Source organism: Rhopilema esculentum, chromosome 8 (genome assembly GCF_057945365.1).
Source record: "Rhopilema esculentum isolate cy_ngs chromosome 8, ASM5794536v1, whole genome shotgun sequence".
Lineage (NCBI taxonomy): Eukaryota > Metazoa > Cnidaria > Scyphozoa > Rhizostomeae > Rhizostomatidae > Rhopilema > Rhopilema esculentum.
The window spans coordinates 1,050,266-1,076,853 of NC_142822.1; the positions used below are offsets into that span (position 1 = coordinate 1,050,266).

General features: G+C 37.7%; 1 protein-coding gene across 1 annotated transcript; it reads right to left on the reverse strand.

The window, feature by feature from the left end:
- Nucleotides 1–66: 66 nt before the first annotated feature.
- On the reverse strand, nucleotides 67–24,282 carry LOC135694702 (uncharacterized). The gene is made up of 6 exons (XM_089109616.1): nucleotides 24,051–24,282; nucleotides 10,999–11,061; nucleotides 6,420–6,509; nucleotides 2,976–4,392; nucleotides 2,605–2,655; nucleotides 67–2,014 (listed from the first exon to the last, which is right to left on the reverse strand). Exons 2-6 carry the CDS (start codon nucleotides 11,038–11,040, stop codon nucleotides 1,728–1,730), a joined length of 1,887 nt encoding a protein of 628 aa, XP_088965742.1. The 5' UTR covers nucleotides 11,041–11,061; nucleotides 24,051–24,282; the 3' UTR covers nucleotides 67–1,727.
- Between the last annotated feature and the right edge of the window lie 2,306 nt (nucleotides 24,283–26,588).

Genomic DNA, 26,588 nt, shown 5'->3' on the forward strand with positions numbered 1-26,588 from the left:
AAGTATTTCTTGAGATTTCCAAACTGTAGAATAATAGAGGATAGTAAAACTAAAGAAAAACAGAAATTCAAACTGTTTCTCATAATATGTCTAAATATTCACATGTTTATAAAATACATCGACATAATAAGGAACGATAGAAATAACATTCTACGTAAAGGCGAACAACAGTCTCACACATCAAACACATGCAAACATCAACGCCATTTTGAAATGAACACGACACAAACGATATACGCAAAAGTGGCACAAGAGGGCCTAAACCGAGCGATGGGAAAAGACAGAGAAGAACCTTTACGAGGCCAATACAGACTGTTTAGGGAAAGGAGTCAGGCAATGCATCCAGCCTAAAATAGTTTCGTATAGAGAACTTTTAGATTTGTTGAGAATTATAACAGATATTTGGAATAGATGCAACTAAATGTCAATAAATTCAACCTTATTTAAACCAAAACCACTGATATATTTTAGCATAAACTTCGCATACAAGTCTTCATAGTCAGGCAAGGCAATAACGAATTAGTGAAAATAATGGAAAACAAATTCAGTAGTAATCAGGCTTGATTAAAACAAGGTGACATTTGGATTCAGAAGACTCTTGTTCATTAAACTATTGGAAGGGGGAGGAGTCTGGGAACTACTGTAACAATATGTCGAATGAGTGCAGTTTTCGAAGTTGGGGCAATGGTTGTCGGGACGTTACAATGCCAACTTGACCTACCCATATAAAGGCCAACCAGAATAAGGAGCACCATCAGGCAACAAAGAGTCCTGGTGTGGTACAAAATTAGAAACCAATGGGAAAGAATTAAAAATACAAAACTACCAAAAGTTGCCACTGTTATACAAACAAAACAAGATAAACAGAGTATGAATTCTTAAAATTATTGACGGGATGTTTCATTGAAAATTCTGTTTCTGCGGATACCTCAAACCAGTTAAAAATTAAAGACAAAAACATTTCGCTGGTTTGAGGGACGAAATCTATCAATCTTCATATGGAAACAGAAAATAATTTTGCAAATCTAACTTGAATCAGGCAAGACTTCATCTGCCTTTAGAAGTTACAATTTGCAATACGTCAAAAGACAAACAAAATCTGTCAAACTGCAGCAGTGACTGTCAAACTAAGAAATGACCCAAACGGGAGCACTGTTTAAACTTTAGCTTTGTCTACAATATAGGTTCTTTTTTAACATTTTAAATATAATCTTCTGTGAGTCTAACTATATGCACATTTATCATATACACTTTTAGAATTTTATCGGAGGCCACACTATAGCTACCTCAAGCAACACTTTTTCAGTATCACAAACGTTAATAAAGTTTCTGTTTTAGGCAACTAATATTTCTTTAAGTAATACAATACAATCATAAACTTCACCCAATATTTAAATAAGTGGTCATAAATAAACCAGTAATAGAATTTGTTATACACTTCTATCAAACAATTGTTTGAACATCCCTGTCTTATGTAGAGCACGCAGGGCAAAGCCACATTTTACAATGATAATCGATACTGGGCAGATAGCATCTTACTATCTTGAAGAGGAACACCATCACCAGGAAAACACTTCAAATAAGTGGCAGATTGGATAAAGACGTTTAATGTCCATGTAGCAAGGCCAGAAACTGCAGAACATATTACAGGGAAGTTCAACATCTGCAAACGCATAACAGTAAATACATACCAACAAACAACTTCATTCTGTCCCTAGTGCCTTTCATTATAGTACTTTTGGCAGCATATGCTTGCCAAATCTAAAATGAAGTCTCTTGTGTGGTACTTTTTCTAGGATCTTCATTTTGTAGTAGTATCTCATGGCTCGAGCCATTTTCTCATAAGTCATTGACGTTCTGTTCTTTGAAAGACCCCACAGTTGTGCAACGACGCCAGTCTTGATAAGACGAAACTCTCCTCTCTCTCTCACTGTCCATTCAATAGCTTTAGGTGACATAGAATCGTTGTTCAAGATGTCCCTTAGAAATTCCCACAAATGGAGACAATCATTCGCTAAAAGAAAAAAAGTAATGTTAATTGGTAATACATAATCGGGGATAATTATTTGGTAATACATAATCAGGGATAATTATTTGGTAATACATAATCGGGGATAATTATTTGGTAATACATAATCGGGGATACATCTTGTTATAAGTTCTATGAATCATTACCAGCATAGAGAATTCCAATTTATTTGAAAACCCTACAATAGAAAACTGTCACGCAAAACGAAACCAAATATAGAAACCAGATCCCTTGCAAGCTGTTCTTTTGCTGGTTTTCGCTTCATAGCAGGAGCTGAAGGGAAGGCAAACCTCAAACTTGCTTTAGAATATCTGTGGGTCAGACTTGATTAGAAGTCACACATAACACTATGCAACCACAGTGGTTTTCGCTCTCAAAATTTGATAGAGGCTAATAAACTACTTAAATTACCAGCACTGTAACTTCTATTGTTCTTGGAAGGATGCCCCTCCATACATTATAAAATCTATTGTTGTCAATGAACAATCCCTTCTGTTTCTTTTGTTCTCGAACAATAAACATTCTTTAATAATCATACCCTTTCTACCGTACTAAATTATCTGAAAAGTACTCACATTTCTGTTTCACTCGTTTGAAGACAGGCTGTTGCTTGGCCAATTCTTCGCCTATGTGGTACAAAACGAAAGGGTCATTAGAAAGTCTGTTGACATTACAACGTAAGTGTGGGAAAAAACTGTCGTTAAGACATTCTCTAATTTCAAAATTCAAATACCCTTCAGATCATGTTCGATAATACGATTTAGGAAGTATTCAGAATTTTGAGTGTTGATAACCCTCTCCTCCAGGTTTACCAAATCCCTACCGTAGGGGAGACCAAATTCCAAACAACATTGGCAGTTCTCGTATAATGTCAATATCAACTTAACAGAAAATAGAGATTTCAACAAACGAGTTCAACTTCAATTGCTTAAGAGTTAATACATACCCAGATGCTCGTTTGCCACTCGAGCTAGATCTAGCAGTCGGCTTTCACCATCAGCCTCTGTACCTGTGCTGTCAACTTTAGGGCATTGTACGGCAGAGGTCGTGTATCCATTGGTTGCATTCTCTCGTTTCACTGAAACATATCCATTGCTGTTCGGAGGGGTAAAGGTACTTGAATAGCTAGAACCTACACCATTTATGAACGAGGCTGCAGGTCTCGGTATGATAAAATCGTCACTTGAATATTTGTTCTCCGGGGCATGATTTTCATCAGTTGACTTCGTTCCAATCACATTGTTTATCAGCGCTGATCGAATATAGGCAAAATCATCGCTTTTCGGCGAAGCCGTCTTGTCATGAAAATTGCCGCCATTGGGCAACTTCCCGTTTGATAATGCTTCTTTTTTCCCAGAAATCTTTTGAACAGCCTCTGGAAAAATCACTTTTTCTGAGAACACTTTGCTAACAGGAGAGCTGTCTCTGAACCCGTTCACAATATTATCTGAATCAGAGTTTCGCTCTTGGATTACTCGCACTTTCACAGATGGCATACTTGCTGGCGCATATTCTGTCTCGTGTCGCTTCTGCCCTGGACTGACAGCCGTAAAGGCACTCTTTCCGATATCACGATGGCGACCAAATGTACTCCCGTGTTCCACATGTGGGGGCGATGGGTATTGCCCTGGGCGCCTGGCGGGGACTCTAATAGGCGAGTAGGTCGCATTTTCGGGCGAATGTGTTCTGTATCCTGGGCGAGAACAACATGGCAGCCTGCATCCATAGACCGAGGCTTCCCCAGCATCATGTCCTGGCTCTCTTGGCCTCACAATCATCGAATAATCCTCGTTTTCACCATCGCTGTGATCTGTATCATCTGAGTGGTGCGTAGAACTATTGCTAGATTCCTTAGCATTTTCCTCGTGTTTTATAAAGGAACATCTTTCCTGACCTGTTTGTTTATCTGAGTCAGGTGCAGCGGCTTGCTGCTGGACCACTCTTGACCCATGGTTGTAGGGCTCACGTTTCACAAAAGAGCTTTGATGCTCCTTTGAAATTGAAAGGTCTGGTTTCAAGAAGGTTGACATCCAGGACATCCGCATTGTGTCGGGTGGAGTTATTGAGTCTCTCATTGAACATATCAAAGTGGCAGCCTCGTAGTCTTGCTCGGTTTTGCATTCTACTTTACTGTAAGACGAAATAGAAGGACGCTTTGTTGACGAATTGACGGCCTCGTACGTTTTTGTAGGCGAAACAGTTGGCGAAACAATAGGTCCGTATCTGTCCAAACTCGAACGTGTGACGTATGTTTCTGCAATGTTTTTAGGCCCTTGTTGTAAAGGTCCGCCAAGAGAATAAGCGCGTTTCTCTGGAGGAAGGAGGTATCCAGTTACCAACATCGCTGACGTATCTACGACTTCCTGTAATTGAAATTCAATCGTGTTAATCATTGGTTAAAACTGAATATCTGGCAAAAAAATACACTTATTTGTCCACCCAATTTAGCATGGATTTTTGGGGTTTTTTAAATGAACTATTTCCAAGCAGCGTCGAATTGGCAGGAGACCTCAGACAAGGAACCAGTAAATAGTAGAATGGAATAGAAACCTAGAGGGGGATACCTCGGTTTCGATAACCATTGGTCGGCCTCAACAAAAACAATAAAGTCTCTCCTGGAGCCCGTTTCCTAGTGTGAGCCTATTGCTGTATTAGGAAAAACAGCCTTCTTAACGAGACGCTAATTTCCTAAAAGATTGAGAAGAATGTTTAATTGTTACGAAAATGACATCTGTATGAAAGATGAAATCTGGAGAGTCGAAGAAAATCGAGAGTTCCTAAACACGATTTAATTTCTGACCAGATCTATCAAGCAGGAAGTTGATTCAATCGTCCAAGGTCAACTTGCAACAATACCATTCCAACATTAGTTAAAACCGAATTTTATCATAACAATCCAAAGAAGGAACTGGCAATAGCCTGTTCGATGCACCATAAAACCTCAGCACTATTTGGTATAGGTTGGGCTATCAATAAAACAAATACCAAATATATTTATAAGGTAATTTATAATTCATAACAATCTTAACGGAATCAAAAACACTAGAAGTTTTTTGGTGCCTTATAGCCTCCCCTAAACTGTCTTTTTGATCTCTAACTACCCCCCCCCCCCCTCATGAAACTAACTTAAGAAGATTTAAAAAGAGATACGATTGCACTCGGGGATGTGAAAGGCAATGAAACATAAAAAGACGACTTTATTCCCCAACTTCGCCAGTAATCAGCGCTTACATAATTTTGACAGACTTACCAACCCTTTGCCTCGAGTCATTTACCCTGCGTCTGATGAGTGCAGCCTTTTTCTACTGCGCTCGATCCAATACACCCTCAATACAGGACCACTTAAGGAAGTAAATGAACGGAAGAAAATCAAAACAATATGACGTCAGAGCTTACGCTACTGGCCATGGGCGTTTGTTTCGTTACGTAGGCAGGCTATCGTGGAATTTTTCTAAAGTATTACTCATTCATTTGAGTATTTTGATACTCAAGCAACTGTCTCCCCCCATTGTCTATAAGCCTCCTGATTGCCTCCTAGAAAGCGGCGGATCCATCTACCGCCATCTATTTCCTTATCGGAGCATATTGTTGTAACGCAAAATTGTCGCTATAAAAACAACGAGGCTTGTGTCGAAAGACAAGGAAAAGAACCATAGGCATTAAGATCACAAGTTTTTCCTTAATACTCGACAATTTTATCGCTTTCCCATATCACATTTTCCAAATGAAATTTGATTTTATCGAATAATGTTTGCGATCTGGAAATCCTTGAGTATCAGCTTACTTCTTTCAAATTCTTAGATGGGGCTATTTATAAAAGGTGCCTCAACAAGCGTTTGAAATAATTTTCTTGTGAACGAATTCATGAGATAAACAGTTTTAAAACAAATTTCTTGCTAACGGTTCGGAAGTTACTCTGGCAAAATAACAGACTATGTTTTGAACAAATTCCAATATGCCTTGAAAACAAATCACTTAACCTTAGGGCTCTATGCGGTTAAAAGTGACTTGCGTAAACCAAGCACTAGCTGTAGAAGCAAGCAGAAAACAAGTGAAAAATGCCGGATTTCCCTTGCAAACACATGACTAATCTAAGCGCCAAAGTTATACTTTGTCTTAGATATTGAATAAAGACACCAAATCCTGTTCAAAACCGAGCGAACCTTCAGCATTTAACATCACAAAGAAACACTTCCGTGTAGTAAAACTTTAGACTACCGAAAACGAAGGGGTGAAAATACAAAATCGTAGTTATGGTTTAAAAAACATGAAAATAATGGCAAGTATAAACAAAGAGGAAAACACATTAAATCACGACGTACTGTGATTAGAGAAATTTGAGGGTGAAGAGCTTTGTGATAAAGAAAGAGGGAATAATTAAGTGACTCACTGTGGTTGACTTGACCTCATCTTTTTGCTCTTTTGTATCTTCAGTTTTTATCTCTTTTTTTGTCACATCAAATTCTTCGGTCCTTTCTTCCTACAGTTGAGAACGGTAATGTTGAAGAATCGGTGAACGCGCGATTTATGTAGGCATATGACAAAGACTGTTTGCTAAGGCCGAATGCATTCAGCCGGTGAAGACGATAGCGGCGCTAGCCTTTGCCGCGATAAATTTAGCCTTTGGTGAATTTAAACTGGATTAAGTTTCAACTGAATGGAGGAAAGAGGAAGGAGTCACTGAAGGCAAACTTCTTCCTTGACTTCCAGTCAAATATCTGCCATTTCGGGGTTCATTGCTATCACCACGTGGGCGTTTTTGATTCACAAAAGCATCTCAAACAGTACATTTTCCTGTTGTCTAACGTAAGTCTGCATGTTTTCAGAAAAAATGTACAGGTTAGCGTAAAGAATAAGGTTGTTCGAAGAATATAACTAGAAATAATTTCTATTTGTTTAATATCATGACATACTGCCCTTCAACTACTTAGCCATTGCCTTTAAACTAAAAGCCCAGACAAAATTGTTGAAAGAAAACGTAATTTTCTTCTTTCCGTTGCCCCAATAAACCCCCTTTACCCCCGAACCAATATTGTATAAGTTCTGTCTTTAGTGCTTGAAAACATGCATTCAACATCGAATCGAGGAAGGGAAGAAAGCTATCGGAAAGAGAAAATATCACATTTCCTTAAAAAGTCTCAAATATTTTGTCCGGGATTATGGTTTTTCTACAAACAGTTAAGCGTATATCGTACAGAAGCTTGACCTCAAAGGTTAAACCCCATAGTCTCTTGAATACATCGAGCATTGTAGAACTTTGGCATCACCTCAGCTACCTTAAATAGTATGATGTCGTTTTGGAGAGGTACATGAACTATATAGGAAGCCTGGCAACAATCATTTTTAACTGATTCGAAGAATTTTTCGTATAACCAAAGAAAAAGGTCAAAATCTGAAAAAGGTAACATGGCAATTGCAAAACAAAAATAGTAACTTTAAAAATTAAAGTAACAATGAAAATAGCTGAACAAAATTTACAGCTACAGGGTAGAGGTTGTTACGCTGAAAGAAAACTCAGTGTAAAAAGCAGCACTGCCACCTGCGCCTTTCCCTACCTTCTGTACGCCTACTCTATTAGCAGCTTTACAAAACAACGATAGTACCCAGTAGAGTTGCAAAACCCGATGTGTCCGATTAACGATGGTCTCGAGGATACGGAGCACTTCATATTGTAATGCCAGTCTTTTGAAGAACAAAGACGGGACCTCCTCGCTTGTGTCATTCCAGTGCTGCACTCATTTGAATTTGTCAACGTTCTAAATCCTGTCCTTTTACAGATTCTTTTGTACGGAGACAAAAAGGTTGCAATTTAAAGTAAATAAATTCATTTCGGAATCTACTATCTTGTATATTTCAAGAACAGAAGGCTTTGAATGATAATACAGTAATTTCCATTACATATTTCTAAATCTTGTGACTCGCCCACTTATTTGTAATTTCCTATATATATATTTCTTATCTTTTTATGTTAACATTCATTATGTGTACGTGTAGTATTCGTATTTATTTGTCTAGTTGCATGTAATGGCCATGGGGTTGTCACTGTCCTTTGCTCCCTATGGTACCGTACCTGTAGTATCGTAGAGTCATAAGTATAGTCAAATGTAGTTTGTATTGTAATATATTATCTGAGTATAAAAAAAATACCAATACAAATATTCCCGAGTATACAGCCCCTTGAAAAAACAAACCGATTACATAATTGGGAACTCTGAGTCTGCATTTTCATTCCAAAATACACCCTTATTGCTTAATTGCCAACCCCCAGACTTCAGTAAATGTACCAAAGACGATCCAAATACCATACTTGGTGTCCAGCCACGTTTTGGGCCAAACCATATTTGGTGTGATGCCTTTGTCCATTTTGCTGAGAACATGTTAGCCACATGGTCAGCGACCAATGAAAGAGAATGGTCAACAAAACAAAAGAAACAAAATATTGAACATAAAACGTGCCTTGTTCCCCTTGTTCTTTCGCGGAATTAAGGAGAAAGACAGTAAAAAGAAAGACAATTCTCTTCCTTTTTTGAGAGCTTATTGTCAAGTTGACTTACTTAATAACAATTAGGTCATAGCAAAGGAATGTTCAATAAGTTATGGAGTCCGGAAAGAATTGATCTTGGGTATCATGTTCTGTTTGACTTGAAAGCATTCAATTTTCTCACATACAAAGGTGATAAACAAAAGAATATTATTGTGTTATTCTCAAAAAATATCAAAAAGTTCTATTTAATAAGCATCCCTCCTTCAAGCTTCTTGTCTAACTGCAGTAGAGATTAAACCCCTAGAGATTTTTTTGCAACTAATCCGATTTAAATTGAGCCACCTTACATCTTTGCTGGCGACTTTTGCACATTTGCGTATGGGTACCATGTTTAAACATTAATTTTTCATAAAAATACCTTAATTTTTGTCGGGCCTGCGCATTCCGTGACTTTTAGAATAAATATATCCTTGAACAAGGTCCGGAGTCCCCCAGTGTTCAGAAGAAAGATTCAAACAATTAGATTATAATAGGCTGCAATTCTGAATATCACTTAAGTTTAAAAAGTGCGAAAAATCATAATAAATAGTTTTGATAAAAGGCCTGGATAACATTCTTTATCCACACTTAAATTTTAATAGTTACGAGCCTCAATAAACTGCATGCATCTGCATAAAATGTATGTAGTTGCTTCACCCGCAACCTGTACTTTCAACTGTAATGGGCATAAGGAATTGGGAAAAGCGTCTCATGTATATGCTGATATGCCTATATATGCCTTTACTTATGATATGCCTATTGAAAAAATATTGGAGGGAACGAAGACCAGGTGAATTTTGACTTAACACTGGACCATAAAGTGTGCAAGTCAAAAATGGGCTCAGGAGGGTTAATGGGCCGCGGATACAACAGAACAATCGGCTGTGGGACAACAATGTCGATAATATTGAGCATGCATTGGGAGGAATCATTTGAAAATCGAGGAAGTGAAATGGATATCCAATGGCAAACAAACTGGAAATAGTTCATGGATTCGATGGTCATTTGTGTCAACACTCAGTGTGAAGGAAGTAGATACATGTTTAAACATTTGCCAAGAAGACCTCTTGTTCGTCCAGATATCTTGTTTAAACAGTTGTCAATAAACAGTTATAAAGATACGTTAAATGAAGCGAATATCTTCCTCTTTAGCCATAATAGTCGGAAATTAAGCCATAGCTTCGAATTTCCCGGACATAAATGATTGTGGTTCTCAAATAGCATGGAATTTGCATTTTTATCCAAATCTTTCATGACTATAATGAATTCAAATATTTTCATGAACTGCAGTTTGAAGAATGGCATTTTAAACCTAAACGCTTTTTTTATAAGGAACCTACCTCAAGGCCCTGTTCCAACAGTTCCTTATTCGTAGACCTCAAATCATCAAACTGTAGTACCAAAAGTTCTTTAATAGTTCCTTAATTTGCTTTGACTACAATAAGTCTTAACACTAAATAGAGAGGGGCGAGTCAGCATATGCGGAAACTACTCAATGAAGCACCTGACACACGACGAATAGCAAACAATCGATGTGAGTATTGGCTGCAAATGAATGGAACCAGCTTTTTAGTTCTTGATGCTTGCAGTTATAAAATTTTTCAAATCGAAAAGTTCCTTAGGGATTTCGTTTTTATTAGTATAAGTTCTTTAAATATTTCGGCCTTCTACATGTAGGTTAGGTTCCTTATAAAGTGGTTCCTTATAAAAAGAGCGTGTAAGCAGAGATGAGAGTATTTTTTCATTTCATTGAGCAAGATCTTTAGCGTCCCAGCAATCAGGCACAGAGAAGCGTTGAGAAAACTGGGGGTCAAGAAAAAGTGGGGAGGGGAGGGGGCAAAAACCGAAAAAAGGGTTCACTGGTGGTTCACTGTTTAATTTTTAGCATTTTCTGCAAAATAGGTAAAACTGATCTGCCGTACCTCGAAATGAGTGTCATTGATGGCAATATAGGATAATTTTGAGCTCGGGGCATGGAGCTTCTTAGGACATGAGCTTTTCAAGATGCAAGTGGTGTCATTGTTAAATAATTTTGTACATATTTCACCAAATCACGATCGAATTCATAAAAAAGAAAAGGAGGTTGAATGCAAAACATTATATGCAACTTAGTTAATTTATCTACTTTGCTCTGCTTAACTTTATTTCACAATATTGTGTATTCTTTCGATGGAAATTGATGTCGTCCTCTGTTCACTTTCTCTCAGTCGTTGTTTTCGAATAGAACCATGCCTAATAAGCCTCGATCGGAAAACGTTTCATTAAGGTACAAATCTTACAACACTCTGTATTGCGGCTAATGTGCTAAAAAGAGACCGAAGATGTAAAACACTTGCTGATCGCTAGCGGTGGCTTCACACGGTCATAGGCTCCTGGCAACCCAACAACAATCTTAGTCCACATGGTAAAAAATTAATCAGAAGGCAATGGGTTATTGGATACTCACGTTGGCGCGATCTGTATTTGATTCTCTTTCATCAGTTGCCATGACGACAGCGAGAACAGTGACCTGTAAGGAAAAAAGGAAATTATAAAAATGGCGGGCTGGTAACCAAAAATGTCGATTTAACATACAACTGAGAACTTTCTGCGCGCATATCAACTCAATAAGGCTAAATTAAAAAAAGGAACTTTTGGGGAACTAAAATCATGCCATAACTTAAAGAAATGATCACTTAATGCTCCGCTTTACCTTAAAAAACAGGTAGATGTGAGCATGAGCGGGCAAGGGGGCAAAGAAACAAGGGCTCGCTGGCTTATGTGATCAAGCCTTGTCACATCTTTGTATTGTATGACGTAACGTGTTTTTTTCAATATGATAAGCTGTAAACTCCCCATCGTTCGTTCCTGAAAAGCTGCTGTAATGAAAACCAAAATCCGGGAGGTTTTCTATAGAAGCACAACTCAAAATTCATTATCGTCCATCTTCCCATATAAGCGGCTAGCAGAGACAACGAAAAAAATTTAAGCTGATGATGAGGTACTGTATAATGCAATTTGAGCAAAGTTTTGAAACCCCTTGCAAATATACTGTCTCAAAAACAAGAAGATTTTGCAATCTGGTGGTCGAGGGAGGGGGGAGGGCGTTGTCGGCAAATCTTCCAACTCGTCGGCAAATCTAGGATGGCCAACTCGCTTTGTTAGCAAATGGGGCCTTAAAACTTCCTTCGAGCACAATAGCGAGCGATTGCATTACATACGCCCTAAATTAAAGACAATCCAGCCTCAAAGTTTTGGAAAATCAAGACCAGCAAACCTTAACTCAAATTTACAGGTTTTTATTCAAAAGAGTGTTTATGTTTCAAAACTCACCATTACCTTGAATTTTATTCGACTTTTTAATGATTCTAAGCATTATTAGTGATTTATTTTCAACAATTGCAAGGGCAAAATATTAAATTCATTTTTTTGGAAAAACCTTCCTCCAAACTAGGCTTGTAGGTTCGACAGGTTTTAAGTTTTTGCTATAAGAAATGAATTGTGTGTTATTATTGTTGGAAAGCAAATATGAAGTTGTTGGAATATAAAACACAGAACAAAGGTATAAACTATGCAGTGAAATATTACATTCGTTAGAAAGCAAAGGAGGTACGAAGCCAGTGTTGTCAGCAGCAAAAACCAAAGGGACAAGGAAGCGTTATCCATTGCATGTTTGCATAATCCACTTAGAACTAAAATGTTTAGAATTAAAATTTAGAAAATAGCTCCTATGCGAAACATATTAAGGTAGATAAGCATTTGATTGAAGCTTTCCCAAAAACAAAACAATTCAAACCGCCTACTGCCATGCATTGTTGGTAGGCGACGTGTTTTGTACGGGTTTGACGTATAAAGATGGTCTACCGATACTTTAACTTCCTCGTCCCCATGGCCCAAAACTTAAGTCCATCGGTATGTAATCGATTGGTATGGGCTGAAACTGCAAACTATTAGCGGTCAGAAGATATGTTGTGATTAGATGTGTTTAGAAGCCCCGGCGACTTGAAGCGGGCAACAGCTATAAAATTATGTTTCCGCGTTTGGTGAATTTTCAGTCTTTCTTCTCAGAAAAGATTCCTGTCGTGAGAATATTCCTGGCCTCTCTACAAAGGCTTAGCGTAAAAGGCAAATGCAACTGGTTTCCGTGCATGGGCGTCGAGACGGGGGTAGCTTGACTAGAATATTCCAGGGGTCTCGCCACGAAGGGCCTTGTGTAAATTGGACACTTTTTCATCCTTTGAATTATAAATATCTAGAGGCCGTCTCAAGTTTTACCCCGAGGCCCGAGCTGGCTCTGAACGATCCTGTTTTAGGTAGCATAGTATCCGGTAGTAAAAGCAATTAACTGTCACTGCGGATTTCTATTTGAATGAAATGTTATCCATAACTTTGCGGTGAACCAGAATGTGAGACACGGTCGCCTGTGAAGAGCTCCCTCTACTTGAATGGTTTTGTTTATTTGGTGCATAATTGATATGGGAGATATTAAAAGAGGACAAACAATGTATCAGGGGCTGCGCAGAGCGCAGAGCAGGGTTTCTATGAAAAGAACAAGACAACCCTGATAAAAATATTCTTTGAAAAATCGCAAAGAGAAGAAAAGTGGTACTTTGAGATTCAGAAGAAGACTCAACCATGGACTAGGGGCAGGATATCTTATTCTAGCATTTGAATAAAAAATAATGAGATACAAAAGAGCATGGTCTCAAAAATGTTTGTGGCCTTTGCCAAGAACCTCCCCCCTCTCACTTACAGCAGCTTGCCCCTCCACTCATTCATAAGATATTTTGAGACTTTTGAATCCTTTAAAACATTTGCTGCAATTTTCTTACTCTTGGCTAACTTATGTGACAGCATATGAAATGGTATATGAAATGTAAATTTGTAGTAGCCCATCGTAAAATAAAGGGAACTAATGAATGCTAAAAACTTGAAACGTGAAAAAATTCAGGAATCCTAAATATGTACAGCAATCTTGTGAGGACTATTTGAATGCCTGGGGAAGTATCTAAAATAGCATTTCTAGAAGCAATTTTTAGCATTTGGGAATATAACTTGCAAGATATCACATAAAGTTGGTTCAAGATATCACAAAAAGCTCTACACAGAGAGAAAAAGAGGATGTCCTGATCTATCAATTAGTTCTAAAGAAGTCCAATGATTGGATTTGAGTTTAGAACCTATGTGATTGGAGTCTCGTGAGGCCTTGCTACATTATAAGCATCACAAAATAAGAAAGTAATTCTCTAGCCAATTTCTAGCACCAAGAGGCTCTGTTTGTGAATATGCATTTCATTGCAAGACCTAATGAAAAGATCAGAGGGCAACAGCAAAGATCAGCTTTAGATCAAAATAATGAAAGGGCTGCATTAGAGCATACAATGATAATGGTTTCCAGGAAAACTTTTGTTTATGAATAATAATTGTTCTGTGAATCATGGGGTGGCCAATCATAAAATGGTAGGATTTATGTCTAGACATTATCATTCTTATTTCAATTGCCACATACACCCTGTGTTTCTCAGTAAACATTCATTGACCAGCTTTTCAAATTGCTGTACAAGATACAGGTTATATAATCAGCTTTCCGCTGCATGTTAACCGGAAGCTATTGGAAAGGAACACTTTCATGACTTTCTCCCCACTCTTTGATCTACTGCAAAAACACTGCTGGCATGGATTTCACATGCCAATTAAGACAGGAGTAGAGAATACACATTCATGGCAAACGAGCTCTAAGTAAAAAACACATTTTATTGCATATTTGACATTAGATTTAAAGATTTAAAGGCACAGCCAGTGTTGTATAAATGCTTAATATGGGTGGTGGCTATATACAAACAGACAAGATTAGATACCTTTGGACTTAATTAGAATTACTTTGGCAATACCAAACTGATGAGGTAAAACAATACAGTCTGCATCTATATTCCAGAAACATATTGCATATTGTACCAAACCAGTGTTTAAAAATGCTCAATAAATCAATTTAATGTCTTGCATAGCAGTCTCTGTTGAAGTACAAGAATTAGCAGTAACGGATCTGAATGAACTACAATTCTTACAAAAGAGAGTCCTGTACTGCACAGACTGTAGATATCCAACAAAATTCCTTCAAACTAAATGATATTTATGAAAAAAATCTGAAATTCATGCGCAATATCTACCATACTGATAGAAACTGACAGGCTTCAAAACTACTTCCACAATTATAAAAGTAGGCAAACCATGCAAGAAAGCCAAGTTATTTTGCCGACCCATTGACCTCTTTAGATTTTCATTGTTGACCATACAAATTTTCCAAGACCAGCAAGTTGCCTTTTATCCTACTATTCGTGAATGTTGGTTATATTGTAACCAACTTGGGACTCATGTCCCAGCTCTGAAAAGATCTGAGTCACTTTACTGACTTGTGACATTCATAACTTCATTTTAAAATTGTCTACTTCACAGTAACTGCCAAACAGATGCATGTTACCAAAAACATGAACAGCTTTATTAAGTTATAAATCAAAACTGGATTTTCTTGACATACTGGATACTGATAATTGTGCATTATGTCACTTTCCTCTATTTCACTGCTTTCCTCTATTGGCAAAAATCCTCAAAGCCAATCATATATCTAATTCTCAATCCAATTATCTGTTTCCAGAAACAACAAAAACAACCATGCATACCTTTTTGTTTTGGTAGAAATGTGTCTGTAGAATATATGCAAAAAAATAAAGCTGCCAGGAAAAGGGGGCAATGCATGTATAGGGGCAATTATGTCACCCTTGCGCACATTTTATGGGAAAAGGAAAGATGGTTTGTCGACGGTTATCAGAGGCAAAGAACCTGACGGATAATGCCTAACAATTGCATAAACACTAGCAAATCTTTATAAGGGCCTTTGGGAAGGATTACTTGGAACATATGCTGAGGTTATACAAAGGGGTAACTCAGCATCAAATTAAGCTCCAGATGTGAATCAAATACGTGGAAATAATCCCGTTGGAGACTTTTCGATTGCAAGTTTTTAAAGTGCTTTTGTGGTTTCATATATATAAGACTGTGTTGTTGTTCCACATCGTAGGCAAACCAGTTGGCCACGCGCAAACCACCACGCCATAAGCAAGTTTCATTAGGGCTGTGTACAGGGCAAGTATATGCCATAGGATCTATTGCAAACACAAACTATGCTGTAAAAATTTGACTTATAAATTTTCGCTTTATCTAAGTCCAGCTCTGATTGCGACTGGCAAGACAGATGCAGATTCAAATGAGGACAAGTTATGCAAGGCTTATTATACTATCGGGAAAGACCCGATGATTGGAACACATTAGGCTCCATGAAAAAAATAGAATGCATTTCAAACTGATACAATCCTCTTCTTAGAAAACTTGCTTCAATCTGAATCAAAAGGGAAAATCTTGTTTCTTTGTAAGAGCGATCGACCAGCACAGCTATCGCTCCAACAGGTATTAAAAATTCTAAATCTGAAAACTTTCGCCTACTATAATTACTTTGAATTAAAATAAGTATCCTGGAAATTCCCCCTTTTTAGATGATAAATAATTACAAGTCTTCGTAAATTTGGTTGCCTGCTATGACAGTAACCTAAAAGAAACTGAGTTTTGTTTGTCAAGGAACAAGTGGCATCCGTTCATTCAAGTGTGGATCATCGAGAACAAAGGCAGCACATTTTTATAACGTGTTCAAACAAGATCACTCGAGTAAAAATAATACCTTCAAAAACAGGCATAAAACTTTTAGGATGAGCTTATTAAACGCGAAGATCGATCGTTTATTTGGGAAAGAATCGGGAATATGAAAACTTCCCGGTAGTTTGAAGGGCAGATGTTCAACAACGAAAATAAGGGCCTAATCAGCTAATGGCGACTCACGGAAGTGGAAAAGTTTCCAGTATATCACCGTGAGAAAGATTTGATGGAGTTTTGTATGAAATGTAGCAATAAAATAAGCTTTGTACAACCTTTAAGATAACGTATTGAATTTTCTCACCTCAATATTTTGGCCTTTGAGGCTCTAGCTGACAAGTGCCGTACTTCCGCGATCTTTACAAAAAACTAGTGGCGCACTTCAATCGATAATTCAATTTCAAACGAATTCAGCTATTCAGTAATGGCGTTTCATAAATGAAAAATTTTTCCTTTGCTACAATGAAGTGAAGATGATTGTTACAGAAGAGTCATTTATCAGATTTCTGCTTGGTTTTCCTGTTGCTCAGCACTTTCTCAAACGATTTTCTGAACTTCTTCCGCGTTTTGGCAGGCACCTATTTGAAGAGAAATTGAATAAGGCGGTCATGACTTTAGGCTATAGTGCCGCCCGCGTGTGGCCGCAGCCTTTGACGTCCATCTTAGCGGAAGAGGAAGAAAACCGAGAGCCGAGAGACAACCAGTGGAGACAACACAAATGTGTTTCAAAATTTTGTCATTCTGTTTGTCACTGTAAATAAAGGAGGCAAATGATTCCTCAGCTCTGCTTTTACAGGATCTAAATATCAGGGTCAAGCACCTAACAAATTAAGAATTTCGTATGTTAAATACAAAAGGCTTCAACTTACACGGAATAAGACCTATTTTGAGACTGGGGATCTAATTTTCAACAACAAGCCAATATTGCCGCATGTGCTATGCAAAGGCTGCAAAGTTGATATGTGATCCAAATAGTACAATCAAAATTTTAAGTTCATTGTAGAAAAATGGGTTTCCTCAAGACCCCCCTGGATGCCAGACAGCGATGAACATTTGCGGCTAAGGGGTATGGTTCGGGGTGGACCCGCTGTTTCCTCTCAACGTGCCACAAGAAAACATTGGCCGTTGAGAGAGTAAGCCAACAACCAAAACCAACGAACTTTCACAATTTTTTCTTAATAAAACATCCTTTCAGACTTTAGCAGTTGCAGATGTAGAAAATCTCATTTATCTTTGGGAAAATTAGAAACTTCAGCAAAAAGGTATGGAAGACATCACGAATGAAACAAGAACGAAAATGACGTGATCTGATTGGTGGTCTTTTGTGAATGGAACAGGTGGCTTAATCAAGACGGGGGTCCGAGGTTCAGGCTCGTCGGCGATACCCAGGTACCAGAGAAGATATTCGCCGGGTCCTCGCATCTTTTGAAAGTTGTTTGTCGCCAACTCTGTGGCCTATTGACGCATGTGTAAAACGTAGATAACTAAGTCCATTCAAAAGACTTTTCGGTTATACATTCACGCGCTTAAAAGAAGAGCAAAAATTAATACAATTAAATAACGACTTTGTACACGAATGAAAGGTACGACGTTTCGAGCATAACTCTTCATCAGGTAAAAGAAGACATTAAAAAGGCGAGCGAGATGAAGCGATGGTGTTTAGGTTTTTCTGCAGAAATAGCATATCCTAGGCCACTTACAAGATTCTTAGTTTTGTGTCAGAAATTTACAAATTTTAGAAACGTAAAGCATATCAGCTCCCAAAAAGTTTGAACTGGATCGACAAAGAACAATATACAAGCAGTTAGGGGGTTCTTGCTTCTCTTTCTTCACATGTTATTGTTTTCCAACCCTCCCTCGTATACAGGCTGTGGCCGTAAAATTCAATTAGCATAAAAGACCGCTTTTTGAATTTGAAATGGAACATGGAGTAGAAGAGTTCCACTAAAAAAAGAAGCTTTTCCCAACTAGGGGTGTTTTGTCGGCAAATTTTCAAACATATCGGCAATCAAAGGATGGTTCATCCACTTTGTTGGGAAATGGGACCTGGAAACCCCTCTTGAACACCATAGCTAGCAATGGGCCTGGGCACGGTATCAATTGCCAGTTTCCAGATAATTTTGTCGGTGTTCTTTTCAAAACTACTTGGAAACAAGGAAGTAATCGTTGGGCTAATCCTGAGAAAACAAACACTGCTAGAGGTGCAAACTCAATAATTACCTACGAAACCAACAATGGCACGATTTCCAAGTGATAGTGAATTCTTCGAAATCAAACCGAAACAGGTTTTCAATTCGTAGTACCTTAGCGGAAGATTTTTGAGGTTATTTCTGTGAAAAAAGAGTTATTCCCTGCCCTGTTAATGTGGGGATTAACCCATAAATGAGCAACAATCCTTTTGTTATGATTTCTTGAGCAACAATCCTTTGTTATGATATGGAAAGTTCTTGAAAATTCCCTCTGTTGTATGTTAGAGAACTCAATTAAATTATCCTATTATACCTCAAAATACCAACTGCAAAAAATTCTTGAATCAAATGAGAAAAAATTCTTGCCAGCAGCGACGTTCCAAAATCCAAAGGGTTACAGAAAAGACTACCTTGATTTGTGTTTAAAGATCAGTAAAGTTTTTCAAAAGTGAAGAAATTTTCATAGTTTGCATCTGAAGGCTCTTTTGTAAAATATAATTTCTTGTACAGAAACGCTGTCAAGGCTGTCAATGTTGTCAAGGCAACGGCTTCTTTCAGTGAACTGTGTTGCGCATCCAAGCAACCAGAATAATAGATTTGCGCACGCGCAAAGGCAAATTTATTGGTCTTATCGTTAAGTCTATTACTGGCATCCCTATGATTACTGGATACTGAATGGCGGATAATGGAATCACGTAATTGCATATACTGCAGCTAACAAAGGTATAAATTCATGATTCAAACAGCTTCGTCCCAAAACATACACCTGCATCAACATGTAGGTATTCAAACCAATAGAAAGAAAGGAAGCGATTTGTATTAGCTGTAGCAGGGCGGAGTAATGACATCAAATTGCTAATTGGCTATTGCTACTGATCCGCAGAAAGATCGTCTACGAGAAATGGACCTCACTTTTAATTTGGGCTAAACGGGCGGGAGGATAATGTTTTCAAAATCGTTAGCAATTTGGTATCAGGTAATCACGAAACTGTATCTGTGTGCTGCTAAGGGCCTCCGATGAAGGGGGCTGGGTGTCCCCACCTTTTTGTAAACAATTGAGCTTTTTCAAAATCTTTTGCTATGGGTGTTATATTTTCCCTCGGCCCTCCCCCACTTTCAAACCTGTGTCAGAGCCCATGTTTTTCTCCAACCCAGTACCAACTGATAAAAAAAGGAGTAATCTATGGAAGGGATGGGAACTTTTGCTCGCTGGGCAGCCTTTCCCTTATCTCTTTGCCAAAATGTAAAATAATAAGAAACTAACCACCAGTCAAGTCCCCCCATATTGTTTAAATCAATGGAAAGCCAGTTGGGTTGCAGGGGTAATTGTCCCACCTACACTCTTTTTTTATAAGAACCAGTAAATATAAGTTCAGGCTGACGGTTCTTAATTTTTTCGAAAATCTGAGGCTGGATTGTTCTTAATTTGTTCTTAAATTAAGAGGGTGTAAGCAGTGCTATTGCTAGCTTCTTCGCTCTAAGGTGGTGTTCAGGCCTCATTTGCCAACAAAGTGAGTGAGACAGCCTTAATTTGCTGACAAATTTGAATATTCACCGAAAAAGCACCCACATATCGCTAAAAATCCTTGATTTTGAGAAAAAACGTTGTTCAAAATTACATTTTGCAGAAGCTCAGCCTCAGCTTGTTCTTAATTTGTTCTTAACTTTTGACCAGTTTTAAGGCTCGTGTTCTTATAAAATTGTTCTTATAAAAAAGAGTGTAGTTAGTATGTTAAAAGAGGCCTTGAATCCTTAGCACAACCATGAGCACAACTAACTCTTAACAATCCACACAATGAAACCGAGCCGAAAATAGGTAAAAAAGCAGAAAAACAGCCTAGAAAATGTTTGTGAATATTTGTTTCTTCTGTTGAATGTGATACTGTGTTTCGTTTTATTTGCCTGATTTCATTATCATGAAAATAAAATAAGGCCTAGGGACAGCCTTTAGTGAAAGATTATACTTTACTACGCACTTTTGCAAAGTGATTTCCTGGAAAACACGTCCACAGAGGAACATCAAGTTTTGACCCTGTGTTTTCTTTCAATCAATGTTAACAAGTACGAAACAAAAGAAAGCCAAATAAAATAAGATTGCTTCTTAATAATTTAATTTCCGTACATTTATTTTCCTAATGCAATCAAATCGCGTGTTGTAAAGCTTAATTCAGATTTTTATTGCAGATTTTTAACGATTCCTCTCAAACCAGAAAGTCAAAGGTTACATAATGTGGGTCTTCAAAACATCACCGATTTATAAGCTCTGCAACACAACTTCCTCATTTCGCCACAAACACTTGGCTGTTGAAAACCGTTGGTCCAACATGTGTATGCCAAATGAAAGTAGTTTAGGTAACTTATTTCAAGATAAGGTCTGTCAAATACAGAGACATCAAGACATTAAGGTTGGAAGGGCACAGGTAGGAAGTAGCCTGCGTGCAGACTCTGTTGACAAAGTTGAAATATGAGAAAAAGTAGAGTCTGCGAAGCCGACCCGATTTTCTTGTTCACAGGTTCCTCAAAATCAAGGAACCGAATTTGATTAGTTGCGGGAATTTCAATTGCATTTTTTAGTTTTCAAAGTGGCGCCTTCGAGTAGAAGTATAATAGGTCTGTTTGTTCTTTTGAACAACTAGAATTACAGAAAAACATTGCACGCTAATGGAGTTGTTGTTTTAGTGCTTAAAGTAAAATGTTGATGTCAGCGAACAAGAAAAGCGGCTCTGTTGCGCAGACTCTACTTCCTCGCCTCTTTTAAATTTCCGAGTCTGCAGGCAGGCTAGTAGGAAGGGGTGCCATCATGTCACAAAAAGTGTCACTATTCAGGGCTGTTGGAAGCGGAAGGATGAGGAAGCTGAAACCCCTCCCAAAAATTGTCAAGCTTTACTACTGAATATTTCCTTTATATCAGTGTACTGTATGAAAGCAATACAATGGGCAGCTTTTTCCACCAATATGAATTTCGTTTTGATCTGACGGCGCAAGTATTCAAAGAGAGTACATGTGCTTTCGGTGCACCCTTGAATCTACCGTCTTTTACTCATTTTCAAATAAAGCCATTTAATGAGGGACTAAGGAGCCATTTAATGAGGAACTGATCCAATGTCAACTCAAGACTTAAATAATATTTTCTTTATTTTCATTTGCCTATTTTTTGTAGTTTTTATCTTCTGAAAACAATAGGGAGGGTTTGAAAGTTTGATGCTCTGCCGTTTGTAATGTTTAATTAAGAAGGATCTGAAAGTATAGAAGCCTCTAGAAAACACGACTTGCAGAACTTTAGCCAACCGTTTAGAGAAGTAAAGGATTTCAGCAATTATTAGGTGAAGTAAGTGAAAGTAATATATCCTATAAAAAGGATTGTCCGACATCAACCTTAATTCCGATAAAGAGGCACTATGTTGGTGTCAGAAAAGGGGCTTTTCCAAAAGGTCTGAAGATGGAAATTATAAGAAAAAGGGCACTTTCCTCAGAATTGGGGGCTCGTGACCCTGGTTTCCTTGGTTCTAAAAACCTAGCAATCTCCTTTTAAGCACAATCCTTTGGGTCTTAGATACAGTCGCTGTGCAAACAGAAACTTCAGCGTTGTAAATTCAAAGGAAATTCACAGATCACTACGAGCCAAAAGGAATTATGCTGCTGACGAGAAATCGTTCGTTCTTGCAGTGGAGAACATGTGGTTTGATAGTATGTAAATCAACAGGACACTTCCCTGTTGGCTGTTGAAGCCGTTAGTTCTTGTGGCATAGTTGCTTGAGATTGGCAAAAACAAACAGGAAGGAGTTAGCGATCAACAAGATTTAGCAAATTCTTTATTCAAATGTATAATTCCATTTTCAAAATATATTTTAGCTATTTCTAGTCACTGTTTCTGCAGCATTGATACATAGGGGAAATTTTAGACAACTCCCTTTTGAATTACCAAATTTCAGTAGCACACACCTCTAAACATGGATCTTTTTGCAGATCTTATGCCAATTATAAGAATGAACTTAAAGCCAGACTAAAAGAAAATGTCTTCACTTTAAATGAAAACTTTTGAACAATTGAAAATCGGAAACATGGTCTCCGACGCAGGTTTGAAAATTTAGAGGAGGGGGGGGGGGGAGGCAAGGGAAGATTTAATAATCAAAACAAATGATTTTGAAAGAAACGTTTTCAAAAAATAAGAGGGTCCATACTCCCAGCTCTCCTTCGTCGGAGGCCCTGGGGCACAATAAATGTTGCATGCAAATGACCTCGATTGATATTTCCTGTTTTCTCGCGAGAAGGAAATAGCACACAAGGGGGAGGTAGCCGCTAAGGAGGAAGTACATTAGCTGACGCAGCTATCATTTTTGCGCAGTTCGGAACGGCTCTCCCACCCAGGGTATGGGGAACCGTAACCTTCTAGAAAACAACAAAACAATATAAACGATCTCCTTTCATTACATTAAACTTTATTCAACCTCTCTGAAATTCATTTTATTCAACCCATTAGCGTAGTGGTGTAGTGCTTTCAAAATAACAACCATAGATGCAATTACGTGAGGGGCTTGGGGCTCAAGCTTTCTCCTGGGAACTTATGAAGATGGGTTCTTTACCCATTCTGAGATTTTTTGAAAACAGCAAAGTAGCAGCTAGCTTACCAATTTTTCTAAAACCCAGTTGCAAAAGGCCTGGTTCTAGTTCACTTGAAAATGTTGCTGATACGAAAACACAAAACAAATTACTAATTTTCACAGAGGCTCAAAGGCAAATTTGAAAATGCTGAGCTATAGCCAAAGAGACATAGCCAAAGACTTCACACAAACGTCCTGGTACCCTGTTGTCAAAGCTTATCAAGGATTTGCTTGATTGGGAAATGGCAAAAAGAGACTAGAACTTTCTCAGCATTAAAAAATGCCCGGATTATTTATAAGCACAATTTATAAGAACAGCCTCGTATTGGTAAAAATTCAAAAGCAAATTGAAGCTGGGGCTCTGTATAATAATAGTTAACAATGTTTGAAGACAAAACGTTTCTCGTTCATCGGCATAACCTGTCAAAATAATACTATCAAAAACAAACAATCTCACTAAGAAAACTGTTACATTAACCATGTAATGTTGCATAGGAAGCTAAATTAATGGTTGACTATTCCAGCTTAATGCTCAGCGGGGAAATTGCCAATGAGCATAAAATTGGAAGAAAAATAAAAAAATGTAAAGGGCCTCCTATCTTTCAAAGTTCTAACACATGGCTCTATTCGTTTAAAAAATCCTTGGACTTGCAATTTTGGTTTGGATGAGGAGGGACATGGATTGCTGGAACATTACTTATCACTTTGTCATGTCTTCAAGTGAAAATTAGCGGCATTAGAATGGCCTCAAATTACGTGCATGCTATAGGAAACTCTGAAAAGCATAGCTAGTTGTTGTGGGCTTGAATATTTTTAAATTAAATCTTATTTAAGCAACCAGAATATTTCCGAACGAAAAAAGCAAAGGATGTACGGCCTTGGGCTAATTTGGTCCTAGTAAGGAAAAATCTCTATTAGATTGATCATTGGGTTGCAATAAACGATTGAGGAGTTTCCTTCTTTCTCCTATTAATGCATCAAGACTGCAATGTAATTTTTTTAATGAATCTTAATATGGAAAATCTTACCTTTTTCTGTATTTTGTTTACTTCCTTGTGTGTGAATTGGAAATAAAAGTGGAATCGATGTCCGTGCCAAGTGTATACAGTCGATAAAGGAAGTGCAATAAAACTTTTTGCCGCATTCAGAACATGAAGCTCATCGCAAGTCAAGGTGACCCCAACAATAAGCTTAGTATCGGATTCAAATATATCCAACAGTTCAGATGGTCCGGATTTATTTACAGTTATTAAGAGTACTTCCGTATCTCAGAAAGAATTACTTAAATATGGAGGAAAGCAAGCTGTTTCCTCTATGGTTACCTTGGTAGGGCTGCGCAGAGAAACGAGGAAGCTCTCCAACTCGCAATGGTTGTTATCAAAATCGCAAAGATGCGGCACTTGTGACGTGCAAGAGAGAGTATTTTATTGAGTGAAGCAAGGCAGCCCTCCTTCTTGGAGTCAAAGTGCATGCGCATGACACGAAGTTATCTTTACGCATCCGTTCTGAGTCCAGGACGGAGCGTAGTGGCAGACTGTATCATGTAATGTATGATGTACGAGAACAAACCTCGACTTGTAACTTTTGTTCGAACTACAATGAATTTGAATTTTGAAAAAAAATTGTTGTGGTAGTATTGCTCGTAAAACAATTTGAAATTTTACATAGCACATATAGGGGCTCGTGGAGACTGATGCCCTGAAAGTTATTGAAATTTTTAATTTCCTATTGACACTGGCATTATTATTTTTATTATCATTATATATATCATTCATTATTGTAAATTTATTTACAGTAGGCAAGAAACACGTATAATAAGAATAGCTAAAACCTAATTTGAGCCTACTATATTGAAAAAGCTATTTAAGTTAGTATCTCTCTAATAATTCCTGCGGGATTAACGTAACTAAAGCTGTTAAGTTATCCACAAAGTTTGCTGCTTATTAAAGACAGAGATGACTACCTTTTAAAAAACTTCCACGACATGGAAATCACCGGATGAAACTTTTGAAAGCTAAAAGAAAACACATCGTTTTGCCGACATCAACCCCTCGAGAAAATGTAACAAAAACAGCAGTAAGTTTTCCTGTATGCATTGATGGTGTGCTAGGAACCAATCATTCAGCCTTATCGTTACCTTATCGTAATTGATTTATGGAGAATAAATGGCTGCTCCTCGCGAATTCTGAGCTTTCAATCAATGGACACAACATGGTGGTCTGATTGCAAAATTTTCTTTTCCCGTATCTTTAACAGCCTTCCCTATCCTAACGCCATTTTTGCGAGGGACGTATGTCGTGCACGTGTGGGGCCGGGGGTAATCTATTGCCAATATGCAAAGAAGGCCAGTAAATATACACTGAAGTCGTTTCTTTTTCTGCTTGCAATCTTTGATTATGTTTTGTGGAGATGGTGTAAGGAGTTAGATGCAAAATTCTTGGACCTCAAATATGACAGATCTGTACACCATATTATGGATGAGATTCAGTTCAGTTCAGTTTAAAAAATGTACCTTCGGTAGACTCTAGTTCTTTTCTCCCTAATTGCCTAGCAATCGTTATATCTGCTTCCTATGTTTTTGAGTTGATCCAAGGGGTGGAGAGATATGTAGGTTTAAAATACGGATGCTTAGGGTATGATCTTGGCTTGGGCTTTGCTTTAGTATGAAACACATTTTTGAGTAGCCACATGCTCAATTTCTTTTGTGGGTTCATATAGTACTGGAATATTTTTCGGGCCTCAATATCTAGAGAATATCGTAAAATGGTAAAGTTGCTTTAAAGGCAAATCAAAAACATCAAGGCCACGAGACCAATTTCCCCTTTTCTTTTATAAGAACATGAGCCGGAAATTGGTCAAAAGTTAAAAACAAATTAAGATCAAGCTGAGCTACTGTAAAATGCAATTTTGAACAACGTTTTATCTCAAAAAGAAGATTTTTAGACATGTTTGGGTGCTTTTTCGGTGAATATTCAAGCTTGTCGGCAAATGAAGGCTGTCTCATTTACTTTTTTGGCAATTAGGCCTGAACACCTCGCTAGAGCGAAAAAGCTAACAATCGCACTGCTCATACCTTATACATTTTAAAACAAATCAAGAACAATCCAGTTTCAGATTTTCTAAAATATTAAGAACAATCAGCCTTATAGATGGATATGTTATGAAGACTCATGGACTAAACAAATCTTTTCATTCATTATAAATAAGATCTCTTGATGGTTTTGATTTTTAATCATAAATTGAACTTACCTAAAATGGAAAGACTTCTTGTCAATAGAAACTCAAACAGAAGAAACTCCGCAGCAAGTGCTTGAGAACTGGAAAAAACCCAAATAGGAAGGAAATATATCACATTGGAATTCGTTTCCTTTTACAAATTATTTTCCTTCTTCCTTCTGGTCAAAGAGCGGTCTTAAAACATATGAAAATTATTTGCATGGAAAGAAAGGCCACGAAGTACACAGATATGCAGGGCTTACGGTGGATTGTGTCTAGATAGAAGAAAATCAACGATGACCTATAGAAGTAAGCATTCAAGAAGGGGCATAGGGTTTAACAAATTTGAT